The 20,537-nt window shown below is 41.3% G+C and overlaps 1 protein-coding gene across 2 annotated transcripts in view; it reads right to left on the bottom strand.

The window, feature by feature from the left end:
* Positions 1-20,047, bottom strand: part of Tei (irregular chiasm C-roughest protein teiresias) — a 506,172-nt gene extending 486,125 nt beyond the window's left edge. For both annotated transcript variants that reach the window (XM_076766980.1, XM_076766981.1), the window contains exons 1-2: positions 19,804-20,047; positions 17,148-17,651 (exon numbers count right to left, since the gene is read on the bottom strand). In XM_076766980.1, the coding sequence (XP_076623095.1) occupies positions 17,148-17,241 (94 nt within the window). In that variant the 5' untranslated portion in view covers positions 17,242-17,651; positions 19,804-20,047. The remainder of the gene's footprint in view (positions 1-17,147; positions 17,652-19,803) is intronic.
* Positions 20,048-20,537: the final 490 nt, after the last annotated feature.

Below are 20,537 nucleotides of genomic sequence, written 5' to 3'. Positions count from 1 at the left end.
CAAAAATCGCTGTTAATTTATTTAGCAAACGGAGTATTTTATGCGAACACCGCTATTGTCGGTGATAACAGCTACTAATGAAATAAATGCACTTCTGTCTCGTTGATAGAAGAGCATGGAATCTGTCGGTGCTTATTTCGATTAAAAAAGTTTGTAACGGAGTTACAGAAGTTGAATGTTACGGGATCGTTCGTTTCGTATGCAACGACGAAATAAAATGAAATAAATCAATTTTATCAAAGTTTTAGATCGAAGTGGCCCTTTTAACGAGAAGAGGAAGACGACTGGTGACACACCGAGAATCTCGCAAAGCTCGCGCTAAATTTAAGGCGCCCCCTCCCCCTCCCCCTCAGTCACGGTGATACGATCGCCGTATAAACGAAGCGTGTAATTGCAAACGTGTCGCCGTGACGTGAAATCGGATGAAAACGGGATCCTCCTGGACGCGGAGAAAGCTGACGAGCGTCAGTTAAAAACTGCTGGTTACGGGGAGGAATCAGATTAGCGTTAGCGGTTAGGGGGACAGGCATTTTCTAAATGCAAATTACTCGGCTTCGCTGCACGATAATACGAAGGACAGCGTGAACAACACACAACGACAACGATAATTTGTCGCGCGGCATCAGCCCACGCCTCGTCGATACCATAATTCGCGAGCGCGTCTCCTTCGCGAATTTCCATAAACTTTTCGCCGATGATAATGCAATTATTTCGAGTAAGATCGGCCCCGCTCAAGAAGCTATGAGAGCAAACGATCCAGCCGAATTCGAAACTTCACTAACGCCTGGAACTTTCATTATTTCCTCCTCGTGGTTACAAAGGAACGACAGGGAGTACGAGTGCGAACGGGAGAGAGAAAGACGGAAAGAGAGAGAGAGAGAGGGAGAACAAACCGATCCGTAAGTCTGCAATTACAATTAGGATAAATACCTTTAACTGCCGATGCTAACCCTATCGTCCCGGCTGTCCCTTTTGCAGAGCTCGCATCGAAACGAACGAATCGACCGTTTTCCGCAATCCAATAAATTCCTTTCCCAATGCGACTATCAACTCGCGCGAACGGTTAATTTAGGTCTAAATTGTTCTCGGTTCCCTTTTCGACTACGGCACCAAATTTATAGATAGATCGTACTCTAATTAAAGAATGCACTATGCTGCGTATAGCAAGTACTATAATTTGATGAAAACTTCTACTCTGATGGCGGAATTATCTTCTCTCCGCGAAGCAAATTTTATATTTCGTTATCCTCTAACAGAATTCTAGCTCGTAAGCCTGACCCTCGTTGAAACTTTCTAACGTAATTTGATTTTAAACATACGTGTATCGATGCACCATATCATCTGGTAATTAAAGATATTTAAATAGTTTAGGTCGTTTGATGGTGGAAATTCTATAGTGCAAATTTCCAAGAATGACATAATTTTTTCTGGGCAATCTAATACATTCGTTAAATATTTACATCACTGATGATTGCCAACAATTCGCTACGGAAAATTTCTACGCGTAGTATCAACCCTACTAGAGACTAATGAGATTCGATAGGTAACTTCGAACACGTGAGACTCGACACGGTCGACTTCAGACTTGTAAGACTCGCTAGAGACGAGACAGGTATCCGTGAAGTCTCAGAGGTTGAGAAGGATTACTGAGGTCCCTTGAGGGACCTCCTGAGTTCTGGACGGTCGTGGAGATTCCAGCGATCAGAGTAGACGTAGAACCACCAATACCATCCAGGCCCCCATATCACCTAAATCCTCCAAACCAATTACAACTACCAAGACATTTTGGGCAGCAGGTCCGCCAATGAATCTTCAAAATTCGTGAGAGTCTTTGAACCTCCGTAACTCTACCGAACCTCTGAGACTACAAAGACGACCAATGTCTATACTGAATTCGCATGTATCCATGAGTCTGTATTGAATCACACCCGTTTATCACGTATCTAGTTGTCATCTATATTGTACCTCATGGGTCATTGATATTGAATCCTAGGGGGTCAAGAACATCTGTATCAAGTCCCACGAGTCTGAGGACATTACTGTGCCCTTCAGATCCGGTAATGTCTATATTGTATCGTACTTGCGTTCGGACTTGTCTGCGTTGAGCTTGAAATCGTTTGCATTGCATCTTACAAATCTGAAGATAATTACGCTTAAAATTATGCACGTCTTATTTAAGAATAACGAACAGAAAAAATTCCTCCAAAAACTGCGAAAATTTAGTATCGATGGCTCGTGGAGAAACTCAACAGTTTATTGAAAATCAATTGCAATGCAGAACTGATTTTACTTATATCTAAGAAATATTTGTATCGGATGAATCTAGAGTCGACTCTGATGCAACGAATGGGTGGTGATAGAGTATCACAGAAGATGCGGGTGAGTCTAATTCGGAGTCTAATAGCGTCCAACAGCTTTGAGATTGTAGGAACGGAATCAAGAAAAAATCAATGCACAGCAAGACACTCGAACAACCCTTTCTTTGTTACTCAAGATAGAATCGATTAGTCAAAGCAGGAACGGTCGCGTCCCATTACAAAGGAAACCTTTCTCATCGATCAAGATCAATCGTTAAACGAACGAAGCGGCTCTTCTTTCAGTAACTACCGTTGCGCGTATCGAGAAAGAAATTAAAGCTACTGTCGATGGCAATTGAGGAGATTGTCATACCAGGCAGAAAAAAAACGGGAACTGTGTCAGAGCAAATTGCATTGCAGCTCGCCGTTGGGCGCCGCGTGACGGTGACACGAGCTTTCCAATTAATCAAAAATAAACGGTGTCAACGGCCGACCGGTGAAAACCGGTGCTCGGTACAAATGTTATTTATCGTCAAGTATGTAGCGCGACGCGCCGAGTGTGTTATTTAAACGATTGTCCAAACGTCATCGAATCGCGCATTATGTACCATGTCCCGCGGAAATTTGTTACAGTTGTCCGCGAGCGTTTGTTTTCCTCTCAAGGAAAATACCAACGCCGCAAAACGTCGAGTGAAAGTTATACCGTTCGCGAGCACATTCGCGCAATCGTGTACAATTCCGTGCAAAAGCGATTCCACAGCGCTGAAATCCACGATCGAACGCGACCAGGAGTGCAACGCAATAACGAGTTAACGTGGTAACGAGCGCGCAGGACGTTCGGTCAATAATACTGACAGAGAAGGAGATTAGAAACGATCTTCTGCTCGCAAACGATCGCGTATATATTCGATGTAAACGAAACGCAACGCACAGAATTGTTAAAATGCGTAGACCGATGTCGATCGCGAGCCTCGGGATCAATGTAATTCCCACCTGTTCCGCGTCGAAAGGCCAGAGATCGCTAGCCCTACGAAGACAGCCGAGCCTTTGTACCCAATTATTTTTAATGTCTCATTGTATTCTCCCTTGCATCTCCATTAAACTTAATAGCCCGCACTGCTCAAGGCGCGTCGTTCTTTTTTCGTCCGAGGGTCGCAATTAAAGTCAATCGCATTACCGGAAACAGTCCATTAGACGCATTCTCGGTCCCGAATGCCAGTCAATCGGTGCTCCGTGACACACCCGATTCAACAGTAAGGTTGGACGCATACCATCGACCTTCCGTTCACTAAATTGCGCAACAGAGTCGATCACCTTTTACGTCTTCTTAGTGGTCAAACGCATTTTGACTGTTTTGTCGAGTCGACGAGCTGTCGACAAGTGTGCTACCATTTTGATTTCAGACCCATAACTGTTATCGTATGGAGTAAATATGTATTCGTTTGCCATAAAAACAGTCTTAGCGAAAGATACATTCGATACGATTCGCCTCAAAACTTATAGTGATATTCTACTGTGACACGTGGACTTTTTTTACTATTCTTTTGAACGTGGGAAAAGTGCCTCGAAACAATTTATTTTGTAGTTCATCCAAAGTGACCTTTAATGAGCTTCAATTATGGTTCATTGTACTCGTCTCGAGATGCTTTATCAAAATGTAAATAAAAAATTATATTATTCTATTTAAGCAACTTTGGTCTGATACCTTTTTTCTATTGTGAAAAGCAAGCGAGTTATTCAGACGACCTGTTTTGAATAATTCATATAAATAACTTCTTCTTCTAATGGAATCCATATTATTAAACGAAGGAACGAAATAAAATAATATAAATTGTGGGGATAATACAAAGATTGGCTGAGAAGCAATGCATACTGAAGAATGATATAAAAAAATAAATGTACATGAAAATGAATAATACATACATTCCTCCAATGTTAATTAGTAATAACATAAATAAATTTCTATTCTGTTCTACAAATATTAATATGTCGACAACTTCCTGAAAACATTGTTCTTTTTACAATAACAAAAATTCCCGCATTAGAAATGTGTTGCACATTACGGAACCAAGAACAAGTATAGTCGAATTTTTTTCTACTAATTAATGCGTAGGTAGCTAAACCACGGACGTAAGAGATTGTAACCGCAGAACAGCGTCGTTAATAACTGAAATGGTTTAAAAATTGTAACAAATAAAAGGTGCTCGGTACGGTTGGTAATTTAAGAGATAACAATTCATTTGTACAAGCAGTTTCTACTTAAATAAGCAAACCCCACAAATTTCAACACCCAGAATTTTTTTAATGATTCTTTAATTTTAAAAGTCGATGCTGCTTTTTGAAAATTAAGTTAAATGTCGTTTAAGAAATTAATTGTCTCAAGTTTGATTCTACATTTAGACTTCAATAAAACTAATGAAAATTCTTGTTCGTACAAGTATGTGTTTGTACCGTAAACCAAAATTAAAATTTATATAATCTGACTGGACAGTTTTAGATAGTCATATCTTGCGTTTAACCAAAATTTGGCCGGAGGACTATCGCTAAATTTATGTTCTACTACAGTGTTACATGATAACTCAACGAGGCTATCTTGTTCGCTACACGATAGCGTGTACACTGCAGCATCAGAGAATTCTGTGTTAAAGGTAAATTTGACCCGGATATTGGTAATTCTTTGGAACAGGAAAATACTCCCTAAACCTGACTTTCATTCGATTACTAAAGAAATTTAATCAAAATCGAAGGCGTACTATTGATTCCATTTTGAATATGTTCTGACCATAAATCAAATCTATTTATGAACAACTTCTTTCTAACTCACGTTACTAAAAACTATGACACTAAAGAACCATTCATCACGAAACGTGTGTAGAGTAAATATATATTTAGCGCTGGAACTTCAGCCAGCATATCTCTCTTTTAGTCCCGGATCATAGCTATACTCGTATTGAACGTGAAACTACATTAGTTTTTTCTTTCGAACTGACAGAACTAGAAAAATTAAAGACGCTAAAAATACGTGGCTTTTAATACTAATTGTAGGATTTAAGAACACACGGGACTTTGAATGTATCCAGTACATTAGAAACTCTGTGTATGTTCAAATGCTTCCTCGTCGTTTCACTATAATCGTACCGTGCGAAAGAATCTTTTTACACCTAACATAACACCGTTTACGTTGTCTTGTCGTGTTCTTACCTTGGCCGCGAAATTATGGAGAACGAAGACACGTGAACAAGCCTACAGTTTCTTCGGAGACGTATCATACGGTCTCCCAAGCTATTCGTGTCGCGTTCTTGCGCTAAATATGGAACGTAAATCAGCTTTTGCGTCTGCGTGTATTTTTATCCCTCGTGCAATAACCCGTAGCACCCTTGCGGGAGGCGCGCAAAATCCGAGTCGTTGAATTCGCTTCGAGTATAATAACAGCCTGTTCTTACGATGTTAAAAGTCGGAACAGACTTAATTATTTAAACTCCTGCATTTAAAATTTATCTTGATTCAACATCGAGGTTGTAACCATCTCCGTGAACAAGTTCCCTCCAAAGATACTTTCTTTTTCGGTGTAAATCTAAATGGGGAGACGATCGCGTAGTGGGAATCCGCGTAACTCGAGGGCCCACTGTATTACTCGCGACGCGTGGAAGAAACCATCGATCGCGTCGTGTCCTCGCACTAGGGATATTGGACAGAAGAAAGCAAACAAAAACTGGAGAACGTCGAAAGGGTAAAAAGAGGAGGGTGAATTTTATACGTCGGTTTTTTATACCGTCCAATGGAAAACAGAGTGTTTGGCTTGGACGAAACAAATCGGGGCCGAAGCTTTTCGGCTTGCCACGTTAAATCGTTTCGACGGAATGGCGCAACGCTGTTACCGATTCGATTTCGCCGGAACGTTTCCGGGCAAAATATTCTAGAGTAGAGCATTTTACAAATGGACCCCAGGGTCCGGTCGCAGTGGTGACGTCGAAATGCACGAATTTTCGTTCCACGGAGAAAGGGAGAGAAAATGCACGCCACTGACCATTTTCTCCTGTATCAATAGCTTATCCATAACGATTCAACGGGTTTGTCCGAGCGTGACTGCAACGATAATGCGATGGTCCGTTTCTGTCCGGTTACGTTCGCCTGACTGTCCTTCGTTTCCACGAGCTACCATCCTTTTGTCTCTTCATCGATTCATGCACGCGCCGTCATTACCGCCAGATAATGCCCCCATATTCGGACGTAGAGCGGATCGATGCTGCTTCGTCGTACATGAAACGGAGCCTAGATGGGCTCCAGCGGTAAAAGATCGAGCAGAACGATCCACCCGATCCAATATTTACTTCCATCTCGATGCTCGGGAAACGTACGCCCCGACGATATGGATGACAGAGGAACTTGCTTATCGCGGAACGGATGCACATCGACGTGTCCGCCGGACCATTCGCGGACCGCTGCATCTTCATGAAAGATGTAAGATAAAGGGTACCGTTTCCCTTGAATTCCGTTCGACGACCACCTGGAATTCGTACGGCTTCTCTGCAGCGCGTTCGCGTCCTTCGAAATTGCGGATCGGTGGGATCAAAAGTGGCTGTTTTATTAGCGCGCATAGCTTTGCGCGCTCTACGGGATCTTATCGAGGCATTCTACGAAAATCGCCGCTAAGAGGCGCCTTTGTACGCGTTCCTCGAAAGATTCGATTGGCTGCCCCAGACGCTTTAGATCAGCCCGGATACAGTATTTATTGTGTTGTAGCATCCCAGCCAATAAATGTGGTAATAGAACGGGAACGATCTCTAAGATGGATTTGAGAAACGTAATATTCTGTAATCGACGATCGATACTGTTCTAGAAGAGTTTAATATACTAACGCTGCTCCACTATTCCAGTTAAATTTCATTTCTGATTCTGCATAAAAAAAGAAAAAAAATGTTTTGGTGTAACATTTTCTCATCCGAGGTTTTCGAGAAAATCGACTTTAAAGTTTGGTCAATTTCGTAAACGATTTAGTACAATTTGTACGACTCTCCGATTGGAATGTCGACGGTTAGGAGATCGTTCGATATAGAGTAATTTAGCGACGACTTAATAAGACGAAGATAAATGAGAAGAAACCAACTATTACGCAGACTGATAAACTATGCCTCCTATCGTGAACTGAACGAGACACGTTTCCATCGTTATCAGTGTTTGTCAACGCTATCTCGGACAGAGACAATCACAGTAGTAGAATACATGATAAGCAAATTGTACTAAATCGACTACGAAGTTGAACAAACTTTAAACGAAAACGGAGTCCCGGACAAAGAAAAGTTATATTAAATTTATTTCTTTCATTTTCTACTACGATTTCTGGTCCACCATGTATTGCAATTTTGTGGTTACTAGATTTTAATATCGTACGATAAAATACACTGATCAAAATAATTAAAGGACCGCTATTAACCCTTCGACGACGACGAAGGATCCATTAGGGACCCCAGCCTTATTATTTCGTTAATAACTCCTTCACTTAATTGTATTAATACTTTTAAGTAATCCTCTTTTTTAAAATCTTTAATCTCCAGTTAAGTATTTCTAAGGTACGTATCTGGGATTGATTTAATTTAAGTAATTGAAATCTGACAAGTCTATACAATTGTACATAATGAAATGTACAAAACTTTGAAGCAATTTAATTTTGAAACAAGTGTCTGACAACAGTTTGTACAAAGTTCTGTAGCTCATTTCGTTCGAGAAAAAATAAGAACCAATCAATCACATTTGCCGATTGCACGAAACAACGAAATTACAGCTACCGTTACAATAACCTCGTTACTAGTATTTATCAGAATTTTTAATCGAAACGATCCGACAATGCTACGTTAATGCAAACGAGGAAAACTTGGTCTTTAAGAACCGTCGATCAGAAATTTGTTCGTTGCAGTAGATATTTTATGTAGGCAGCTTGCAAAACGAGGTTAACAGCATTCTTAAAACTCCTGAAACGTGCATGCGTGCGTTCTTAGTGGCTAAAAGGGTTAAATATCTACCTTGCAACTTTCCGTGTAATTTACTATTCCTATGTGCATAATTCTAACACGGTTGTTTGCAATTCCTGTGCAGATTTGCAGGATTTGTATTTCCCAAGCCCGCCGAAGATCCGAAATCCCGCGCGTATCTCGAATTGAACCGCACTCGAGGATTTCGAGTGTCAGCAAAAATGACGAGTCGAACGTGGTCCGACCCGGGAACCAGCTAGAACGACAAAGAAGCCCGTTCAATCAATTCCGTTAATTTGAAAGTACGGTCGTTACGATGAAATTGTATCTTATCCAGCGAAAATTTCCGATACTCGGCGAACTTCCGTACGCCCGCGCGTGGAAGCATTACTATTCAAGATACGCAAACGTTTTTTCTTTTTTCTTTTCTTTTGGTAAATTGAATGTCATTCACTCTCTGCTTTTCGTCGTTCGCATCCTCTGCGGTAGCAGATGCGAACAAGAATGTAAACCAATTAAAAAGAGAAGTGGAAGAATCAAAAAAATAAAAAGGAACGACTAGTCGGACGAAGGAACGTTAAAAAGAGGAGGGAAAATCGAAAGGGAGCATTAAAAGTTGTCGATGCTTTAGCGGCACACGGTGGTCGTTGCCAGAAAGGACTCCTTTGGGAGTACATAGGACGGGAATCACGGTGGTGCAAGAGTGGAAAAGCCATTCCGCTCATCTGCCGAGTCATAAAGCAGATAGTACAGTTCTATCCCCGAAAATACATAAATCTTGACTCGGTGTAATGTACGAGAAATGAGTCCTCGCGTAAAATAAATGATCGGATCAGCCGTCGTTTCCAATGAAGACGTTGGCCGTAACTGCACGCTTGAACCGTGGCTTCGACGTGAAATCGTCGCCAGTGTCGTTAATAATACGACGAAACCGATTCAGTAACGAGTGGGAAAATTAGGATTTTCGCCTCGAACTGATTTTATGTAGGTGCAAATTAAGAACCATCGTCCCGTTATGATTCTCTAGCGGTGTTCGCGACTTTTTTCCACGTCAATTTTTCACTCCTCATTGAGCTCGGATCATTATCTGAAATAGAACTGCTAGAACGATCTCGTCGGTGATTCGGTATACTTCGATTCCCGCGGCGTTCTGCTAGTTTTATTCGCGAACGAGCACGTAAATTGGTAAATCTTCGATAATACGCATTTTATCAACTCGTCTCTTTGGAATGCCTATCGCACACTCTCCCTCGAGGTAAATTCCCTCGGCTGTCTAAAGGCACTTTTCCCTGGCATTCGCAAGATACACTGCTTTTATCGGCACGGCAAGCAGTCTGGGAATGCCACTGTTGCCAACGTTCAGCGTTCAACGCTGACGCTAAGACGTTTAAAAGAGGATGGGGAAGAACGACGAATTCGATACACGATACTCGAATTTGGGCACACCTTGTACAATAAATGTCTATTAACTCTCTATAATTCTCTTATTGCATTTCCTTTTTAACACTTTGCACCACTGCATCTTCGATTCTTTAACATCTAAGGCTCTTATTCGATCAAAAACAATAAGAGAAGCGGTTTGTTATCGATGAAATCACTACAAAAGATGCAAGAAATCATTTGCATAAGAAAAAAAATGCTCTAGATACGATTTCTAAAAAATGACGAATGTTATTCCATTCATAGTCATATAAAATGCTCCCAAAATCAATTTCTATTATCTGCATATCATTCTAAATGTAGGATTTTTATTACGTATAGAGTTCGATGAAATTATAATTACAATGCAAAACAAAATTTGATATCAAATCTTTAGAATTTAATAGAATCTCTACGTTCAATTTCTTCGTTTAAAATTATTATTAGATATACTACAAACTTAAAAACTGTTCAAATGATTTCCTAACTTTCATACACCATTTTTTTTAGTTAATTGCGTTTATTCTACTAAAGATCAATTACTAATACTAGATCAATTTTTTGATTTTTAAATTAGAATTTTATAGAATTCTTTAAACAAATAACGCTACGCTAACAAACATACATTCTGAGCAAACATACTGATATTATCGCATTATTTGCGCAGACAAAAGATTTTTTCTCCACTAAAAAATAAATATACGTACAAAGACAACGAAACTAATTAGACGTAATTTCGTTACAGGCAACAATAAAATGTTTGGCTCGTTCGTATTATCAAAGCTAATTAGGCATCCATATTTACTGCCATTGAGGAGTTATAACGCGACAATACGTTTTACTGTAATACGAGTTTCGCTGTCAAAAAAATTGTATAATTAATTCTGTGGAAGTCATTCAACGCATTCTCATACGTTTGCACAATCGCAACGTACATGAAATTTTCGTTTAAAAGTGCAAACGTATCTGTCGACAATGGATAAAAAAAAATAAAAAAAAATATGAGGAATCAAGTAATCGTATCTGCAGTCCCAATGTACAGCTTATTGACTGAAATGGATATTAATTACTCTGACTCGATGAAACGCGTGATCTTTTTTGTATCCAATTCACCTATATTGGAGCACGGTTTTACTAACACGGTCATGTCGAATGCACTGCGTTTCATAAATGCTACATGTATCTAGATTATTAAATTCTACTGGATGATTAATTAATACATCACGATCGTCGGTGATACCTTTTGATAAGAATATTTAAAATGAATCGCGTTACTAAAGAAAAGACGACAGAAACAATAAATCAAGCGTGATTACGCGACTAGCGAACGTTCTAAAATCGTCAAAAGTTAATTAACTGCTGAAACGGGTGCAGAAATTGATGTTAAAGGGGGAGAACGCAATATTCTATTCTTTGATAGAACCACTTCTACGACAAATATAGTATTTTTCTGTGCTCGCATTAATTCGAACTGAAACAGAGCACCTGGAAAAAATCGGGAAACGCGTGATACCGGTGCATGAAATCTCGACCGATGCCTGTGTTACGTTTTACGACTGCCGTAGAAGGGAAACACAACAAACATAAAACCATTCTTCACAGACTTCGAACGCTTTTCCCGTTTTCGGTCGGGCAACCGTACATAACGCTTCGTATTATTTAAATCTCATTAAACTCGAATGCTACGAGGCATATACATCTCCGAAGTTACGAGTTGCACCGGTACAATCAGTGAAATGCGCGCGAAGATACGGTTGATGCAACATAATGCCCGGCGTTATACGTATAATGCACTCGGCGCGACGGGATTTTCGAAATAAATCTTTAAAACAAATAAAACGCCGGTGCCTGGGTAATGCTCATAATTCCATGGGAGCGCAGTCGTATCGATTGAACGCAGCCCGATGGTCCTGCAAAACAAACGCGTCGAGCAACGGCCTGTTCGCAACGCGACCTCCCCGTAATCTCTAATGCGTAATATCGCTGTTCACGCTGAAACGAGCAACGCCAATAAAATTGAAACAAGGCAGACACGGTCGGCAAGGCAAAGTGTGCCGGTCAATAATTTCGTAATTTCAACGGGCCGGCGACCGCACGGCTAACCCGTAGCCGAGGAAAAAATCGCAATTTGATTAATTCCCGTGCATCCGTCGTTGCAACGACGGGGTACAAAATGTTTACACGCGACCGATCGTTCGCTCCGATCGCGCCGATAAACTGGGAGGACAAAGCTTCGAGTTTATTAGATCCATGATATTTTGCAGGAAATTGTTTCTACGTGAAGCCATTTTTCACGGGACGCCCGATATGATGTATTATCGGCGCACGCGGTCCGATAGCAACGTAGTTATTGTTTTTCAAACGGTCTCCTTTCCTTTCGCGATCCTTCGTCGAAGCTGTTTCGCGTTCCGTTTCGTTTCGTTTGCAAAGGACAACGTTCGACGACGGTCATTTCTCGTGCTCGTCGGAGAAGAAAAATTTTTTAACGCCGAATTTGATTTTTATCCACGAAGAAAAATGATAGAGAAATACTGACAACGTTGTTGCAGAATTTTTCTGACATTTAACAAACCATCGTCGATACTGCTCTTAGAAAAACATTTTTAATCGAATACAGATCTTGCGACGCGTAAACATATTCATTAAATAGTTTTCTGTTCGTCTCGTGCTTGTTTCTAATTATCGTCTGACACGCGATACTAGTTCTTTTGTAAACGAACGAACCCAGAGAATTTTAATTTGATACATTGTCACGTGAGGTGTACTCGCTGCGAAAGTCCTGATTTCTTAATATATAAATAATTCTTTTCCTAATAAGTACCACAAATGATCGTCGTCGAGCACTGGTCTTTCTCCGAAAAAGAAATTATTCTAATGACAAAAAATTAGGAAGCAACCATGTTGCGATCGTCGATTGCATCGAACGAAAAGAAAAAGGAAATGCAAGTCGCAGATGCGTCCAGATAATGACGCTAAGAACGAAACTTGCAAACTTTTATTGAAGCGTCTGTCGCTCCGAGAGGCGCCGTCCGAAACTGACCCGAAAAGTCGGGCGAATGTGGATACTCGAGTACCCTTCAGAAATCCATTCAACATTCTGAGGTTTATACCGTGGAGAGCACGAAAATGGAAAGGGAAGAGAAAGAACCAGAAGAGAACAAACAAGATTTCTAGCTAGCAAATAAGAATAGTTATTACGCTCTTAAAGGGGAATGGAGGAAATTCTGAGGGGAAGTTGAGAAGACGTGGAATGAGTAGAAGAAAAGCGCGTTGCCCGGAGAGAATGCAAAAGGCTGATGCGAAAAGAAACTGTCCACAAACGTTTGTCAAGAATACGGATGCGCCAATGGCGAGGCGTCGACATTGGAAATGATAATACCGAACACGCTGAAAAATGACATAAACGTGGACGTTTCTTTTTATGAAAATAACCGTGACATCATTTACCTTGGCGTCTCCTTAAAAGCATCGGGAGGGAACAAAATGGATGAAGATGAAATGGAACAGAACGGAATCCTTGTTTCGAGCATCACGAGAGTACATGAAATTAGAAACTTGACGCGCGCTAAGAGTTTCAGTGAAAAGTTACATCAATGAAAAAGGGATCCTTAATTGTGGCTTGTTACTTTGCTATTACTTTTAAAATATTTCTGCAAAATGCTAGAGAGGGAATCAGACTCCAGGAAGGACGTCTCTCTTTATAATTTTCTAGGAACGAAGAAAACGCATGGATGCAGATGAAGTTAAAATATCTTTTAATATTAACTCCGAAATATTTTTATAATTTTTTAAACTAGTACAAATTATATTCTTTGTTAAATATGGTTCGCAAGTTTACTCCACATTCACCTTTTGCGAAAATAGTAGCAACGATGTAAAAGAAGTGAAGCATTGATCGTTGCGATCGTGGTTAACATATGTTAAAACTCTCAATCGTATGAATAACGTGCTACACTTTTTCACTAAAAAAAAGATATAATCAAATACGATTTGAAGACAATATAAAATTGACACCTTGTAAATTACAAACATTAGGCAAATTACCTAAAGTAGATACCACTTCTTTCCTTCTGTTACTCATTTCATAACATATACCGTACTTCCAAGCACCTACTGTCAACATTTTTGAGGCACTATCTCGATCGATTAAAGAATGACCATGATATAATTCGGAAGATAATATAATTATCGATCTAATTTCGGACACACGATAATACACGATGGGTCTGATTCGTTTCTTCGGATAATCGGTCTTCCCGACAGTAGACTTTCTAATAAATGATATTCTACGATATTACTGATACTGAAATTGTGCAGACTGGCAATACAAAGTACTGGGACGATCCGGTTATGTTAGAAATAATTATAATACTATTCGCCTGCGTTCTCTCCAACTGGCCGTCGGCGAAATGAACGAGGACAAGCGCGCTGGGAGAACATTACTCGTCTACAAGACAGAACCAGACGAAAAAACAAGGAATAGAGACGAAAGAAAGATAGAAAGGAAGTCCTCCTTAATAACAAAAAAAAAAACAAGAGAATATCAGCCATCTCACACCCATCGTGACAACGTCCGCGTCCCATTCTGGCTTCAACGTCCTTTGAGCCAAACCACCGCACCGTTCACGCCCTCTTTGCCACCCTCTCTTATTCTCTTTCACCCTCGCCGGTCCACCAGCAGCTCCGTACAGGCTGGATACGACGAGCCAGCACCAGAGAAGGGGTTTATATTCCGTTGTATCGTTCCTGCCTTTTCACGATGCGTCGCGTATATTCCAGCTAAACAGGCCATTTCATCACGTTTCGTTTTCTTGTGCCTCGTTACGCCCTCTCTTTCTCTTACCGTCTTATTCTTCCACGCTCGTTTGTATTCTTATCCCGCCAGCTTTCGCGATACTCTATGCTATTTTCTCAGCGGCCTATATTTCAACGTGCAAACAGCACGATACAGAACGCGTGCGTTTTTGTGTGCGGTAAACGCTTTAAGGAAACGCTTCTCGTCGATCGAAACGACGTAGAAACGGATCACAGAACGCTCCAAAAGCAATTAAACACTTTCTAGCAAATACTCGAACTAAAGTCGATGCGTTAGACAAGTACGACGGAATTTCCATTATTTTCCGCGACGCTAAGCGTTGGCAATTATCGTGAGACTACCAATTTCGCAAAATAATCGACGTCCCGATTCAACGGGAATATACATTTCGACGGCCGGTTTGCGAAGAAAATAATGTTTCTCAAATGTTTCCAGCGTCGCGGGCCAATATTTAGTCTCAAAGCAAGAAAACGTAACGCGTATTTTTTGTAACAATAAGCAGTATTATCAGTGAAAATACGCACAGAAATACAGTAAGTCGCTTCCTTGGTAAAGCGATAGTCTTTCCTTGCGCGAGTCTGCTATCAAAATCGCGCTAAATTCGCTCCAGCTACGAAAATATTGACTCACATCAATTTGTACCTAATGAAACCGGTTTCTTCGCGGGATGCACCGCGCGAATTATGCTTTTTAAATACACTGCTCGCTAAACAAGGTCTAAAAATTTACAAACAATGTCGATCGCTTCGTATAGCCCTGAAGACTTTGAAGTATCAAATAACCTCATGCGCGATAATGCCTCTAATTAATTTAAATGACATCTTACGTTCCCTGGTTCAATTCCTAATGAAAGCAATTGTGAACAGTGTACCTAGTAATTGGAACAATCAGAGCTAGATAAACGAGTCTAAAGTTGCAAGCAAAGAATTGGGAATTTGTTGACTTTACTAAAAGTATAGATCATTGATCGTTCATTATTCCACATCAAATAATGCACCATCAGAAATTTACTTAAGCTATTAAAGCCAGAGTCGGTCAAAATCTAGTCGGGTCTAGAAAGTTTACTGGGTCAGCTTTATCGATGATTCTATCAGCAAAAACCCGAACGAAACACCAATTTATTTTTGTAAATCATTTTGATTCGGAGTTCCAAAGTTGAAACAACTCATTTGTAATGCTGGAAGCATATATGTGCTCCCAAACTTCGATAGTAACCTTTAAATAGGCGGACAAATTCCCTAACTATACTTTTTGTTATTAGAAATAAATACTATTTTTTGTTTATACTTGATATAAAGTAGTGTACATAATTTTTGAAATCTAGATACGAAAAATGTAGTTGACTTATATCAAGTAGTAGCACATAATTTAATATAGTAGTGATTAGCACTTTTGAATTTAAAATTTAGTATTACAGTAGAACCTCCATTATACGAACCACCGTTTTCCGAATGTTCAAGCACTTGTAGAGACTATTAATTAATCCACGTAAATAATTAATAGAAAAAAAATTGTATTCCCCATGCAGGGCTATCTTTTACATAATTTTCTCGTACAATACAACAGTGCAAGTGTCTTATTTTTGGTACATAAATCGATTCTTCTGATCGTTCCACGTATAACAATGTTAAGGTATGACAATTGAAAGTGTATTGACACTGTTTTCTAATGCAATGATTCTCTCCAACCCATACTTGCTTATTTTTTCTATTAAACATTATTTATAACGACAGAGATAAAAATTCTATGATTTAAAAAAATCGAGGGTCAGAACTAACTATTTTCTGTGTTGAAGTAGTGACCTTTTAATTGCTGTTTTTGTATATTTTCTTTTCGGTTTTATAAATAAACCCTATTCTCTCAAGTTCTTTTCTAAATTATAAAAGTACATTCGTGGTGTACTTGATCAGAATATTCGATATATTGCTGCAGCTTCTGTCTATTATTATTTCATTAAACAAATACATTAAAAATATCAATATTCTCATTACGAGTGACATTCATTACGATATATTTCAAATTGATACAATGTAATAAGCAAAAGTGGACGCTAATCTGCCACGAACTAAATAAAATGTGTTAGTAAATCACATTGTTTACCCGATATCTGGTAACTACGACCATTAGTATTACGTGATCTAGTATGACGAATATAATTTCAACACATGGATAGAATATAAATGAAAAAAATATGAAATATCTCCTAAGTAGAAATGTAAGTATACGTAAGTACTTACGTACTTTACGTAAGTAGTAAAGTAGGACGTATCAAATGATTATACTTAACACTTTTACATGCGGAATGACGATAAGAATCAATTTATGTAAAGAAAATGCATAATTTAATTTAAAAAATAAATGCATGAATAATGAACTTTAAAAACATTTCTTTACATTATTCTTTCATTTTTCAGTATTTTATTATTTTTAAGTATTCGACTATCCGACAATTTCTTGAAGGAGTTTCCATCAGAGCCGAAAACATTTTCTCTCTCGCTCCATTTATTATTCACGTTATAAAATAATTAACGAGCACGGAAATAATTCATCTGAAAATATTCTTCGTCGAGTAATCGTGTCATCGTATTAATAATGGATGCTCTGCTGTTATCGAGTAATAAGAAAAGTAAAAGATTGTTGACTTACGCGTTGCGTGGGATGTCTCGCTGAGCAGGATGACTAAAAGTAATCCACCCACGAGGAGCGTAGTTAGGAGAAACGATCCCGAGCTGCAGCCCATCACGGCATCACTACTAATTTCTACCCTTCGCAGTAATCGTCACCGAATCACCGATTTAATCACGATCGAGTCGTTCTTTTTCAGTTCAACTCTCGAGCACTGTCACTTGTTAAACATCCTAGCTGTCATCCGTGGCAGAGGGTCCATTCGAACGACGTGCGCGTCGCACAATCCAACATCAGCGCAATGCTGTCGCACAGGAATTCCAGTTTGCTCGCGTCACATGGCGTCGTCAACTTTTCACGCGCATCGTCACTCGTTATGCCCCTTGTATCTCTGCGCCAATCGATTCAGACTTCTATGCGTCGGTTCGCTACTAGATTGCGTCTTCATCGAAGATTCATCGTCGAGTTCACCCTTAAGCGTGACTGGTCTTCGTTTACCACAGGTTCGCTCATCGTTTCGCGACTCTGTAAACCCGTTAAAGATACTTTACATCGACCGATCCTTTCGTTAAAACATCGCGACGTTTCCTATCTACTGCGCCACCCCCCGCACCCTCGGAATCCTTCCTCCCATTCCCCGTAATCCCACAATTAAAATCCGATAGAAATTCGTCGATGAGAGAAGTCAAGCCGCTTCGATTTCTTTGTACGCGAGCTCTTTACCAGCTTCGAAGCAGCTGATGCCAATTTCACTGAATGCATAGTACCCGGCCAATTATCGGAGTTTAGGGGACCGGTTAAATCTCCTCGGGCGGAACGTCGACGAAGCGGACTTGTTAAACTTCGGCACTAAAGCGCCGTTGTAGGCGATGTAGCTTAAATCGAAGAAGCGGTACGGTTCTGGAACGATAGAACATGTCGATCGTCGCATGCCGGGTTTGTTCGCGGCGACTCCATACGCCTACGAAGTCATTTCTCACCGACTTCGATGAATCACTGACCGACGATCTCTAACGTTTCCTAAGAGAGAGAGTCTCGTCGGATCGAGAGAAAGTCGACAATTATCCGAACGCGTGTTTCTACGTTCAAAGTTTCCCAACGATATCGATAGCAACCCGGATGATCAAAAACGTTATCACGGATCTCTGTTTCCCTACCCTCGAAGCTCAACATCGACGTTGCGCCTCGCGGAAAATAATATTCAACAGTAATGGACTTAATAGACCACGAGTCATTTAACGTTTGCTTCCGAGCGCGATGATTTGCGCGTAATTGAAGTAGAGAACGGCATCGATATCTCGTCGTCATTTTCCGCAGTAATCCCCCGAGCCATTTGTACAAATCACGTATTTAGGACGCGACATAAATCATCCACGTGTTTCGCAGAAACGTATGGCCTTTTAAATTGATCGTAACCGGAGATCGTGCGCGTCTCCGAATCGATGCCCGTCCGGCGTATTTCGCGCGCGTTTCGAAGACCGTTGTTAATTAAAACTGTCTCGATAACGCGCTGTCTCGCGCGTCGATTCTATTCGACGAAATTAAAGCCGGCTGACACGTTCGTGATATACGAAGTGGCGACTTGTTACGCGCGCGTTTAAACGAATCGCGCACGCTTTGTGCGCTCGCGAGTTAATAAATCGTCGCGATTAGTCGTCGTGCTTCGACGCGGCTACCAGGAGGATAAAAACGTTCGCGCGGCGTGTTACAAGATTTGCGCCGTTGAATCGGGAACAATATGCATCGGAACTAAGGAAAGTAGATCGTGAAACGTATTTGCGGAAGCCGTATATCTTGGTATCGGCTTATTCCCACCTCTAATCATCGAGCCGCAAGCTGGGTACACAAAATCCCTTGTGCATATACATCCGAGCGTTTGCTCTGTCTTGATGGTTTGCACCAGTGTACCGTTTCTACGATCGGATTGTTCGATATTCGCGCGAGGAACGGTCCATTAACTATCGTTTATAAAAAGCTCGTGTATCGATAACAAACGTTCGCGTCGTGGCTCGAAGAATCTGTGTTCCGATTATTTGTTAGAATAAGTTATAAAACAGAAACGGAGCGGAAATTTCGTAAACGGAGCAAACACGACGCGACAGAAGCGCGATAAATATGAAACGAAGAAACGTTTGCGAGACACGTGGCCGTTTCGCGACGTTTAGATATTAAACAAACGCATCCACTCGGTGACAAAGGAAAACGACTATCATCTCCATTAAATGCCAGATGCCTCTCGCGACTCTCTCTCCAGAGTGCTCCGAACAAAAGCGCAGGCCGCCAAAGGGGCCGAGACTTTGACGGCTTCGAGAGTTCAAATATCATCACGCCCACGCACACACGTGCCCGACGAAGTCTATCGACGAGCTCTTTCGTTGTCACTGGCAAGAGCGGAATTCCTGAAAAACGGCGAAAAAAAGGAGGGCAGCGCTTTGTCGCCCGAAAAAGACCTCCGCGCCAGTGGTTTCAGCTGCACGTTTCACTCTTTTACAGCCGTACGCTTTCCAGATACATTCGTGACCCTTTTCGCCCTTCTGACTCCTTTCAGAAACATCGCGCACGTTTTCCCTTTTTTTTTTTCCTCTGTTCTCTGCCCGCCACTCGAGCCGAGTATCCCTAAACGTTTCCCCGCTGAAATTTACGAAAGAAAAATCACCGTCCAACGATCGGGACATACCGAAAGGAGGACGAGAGCCCGTGTTTGAACCCCCTTTTCACAGCTTCGTGGCAGCAATCTGTCGCGAGGAACTCGCGCGATCCGTGTCGATCTACGCACCCGAGGATCGAGAAACGCGCCGCGAGGTCGATAGTACAAACGGTATCCGCGTGTGCGAGCAGAACGCGACGACGAGCAGAGCAGAGGGAGAAGCTCGACGCGGTACGCGAAACGAACAAGCCTCGAGTGTACTCTCGGCTCTGGCTCTGCTTTCGGAACTGAGTCGAGAGAGAGAGCATCGTCAGAGTTTCGAGGGATTCAGAGCTACCCCTACCCCCTACCAGGCGGACCGACCCCTGTCTCTCGGCAACCCGCGTGCTCCAGCGTTCGCAGTTTTCCCCTGAGCTGCCATCCCCACCCGTATCGTGAGGATCACCCCCACTATCAAAAGCATCGCCACCCTAGTCGTTCGTCGGCTGCGCGCTCGTGCGCCACCACGCGCGCACTCGAATCCAGTCGAATCCAAGCACGCGCGTCACCACCAACTCCGGATCTCCGCGGACCACATGCGGGCTTAAAAATACGCCTCGTTACTCTGACGACGCTGTTTTACGCGCGACGTTTCTTCCCTTCTTTCCCTCCCCCGCAACGACAACGCGCCAGCAATGCATCATAGAAATGGTGCGAGAAGAACCGCGTCTCCGCACGGCACGATACCCTTGATCGAACGATCGCGAGATTATGCGGGGCTCGGG

This window comes from Colletes latitarsis, chromosome 6 (genome assembly GCF_051014445.1).
Source record: "Colletes latitarsis isolate SP2378_abdomen chromosome 6, iyColLati1, whole genome shotgun sequence".
In the NCBI taxonomy this organism is placed as follows: Eukaryota; Metazoa; Arthropoda; class Insecta; order Hymenoptera; family Colletidae; genus Colletes; species Colletes latitarsis.
The sequence above is the reverse complement of the archived record's forward strand: the minus strand, read 5'-3'. Positions and strand labels throughout refer to the sequence as shown.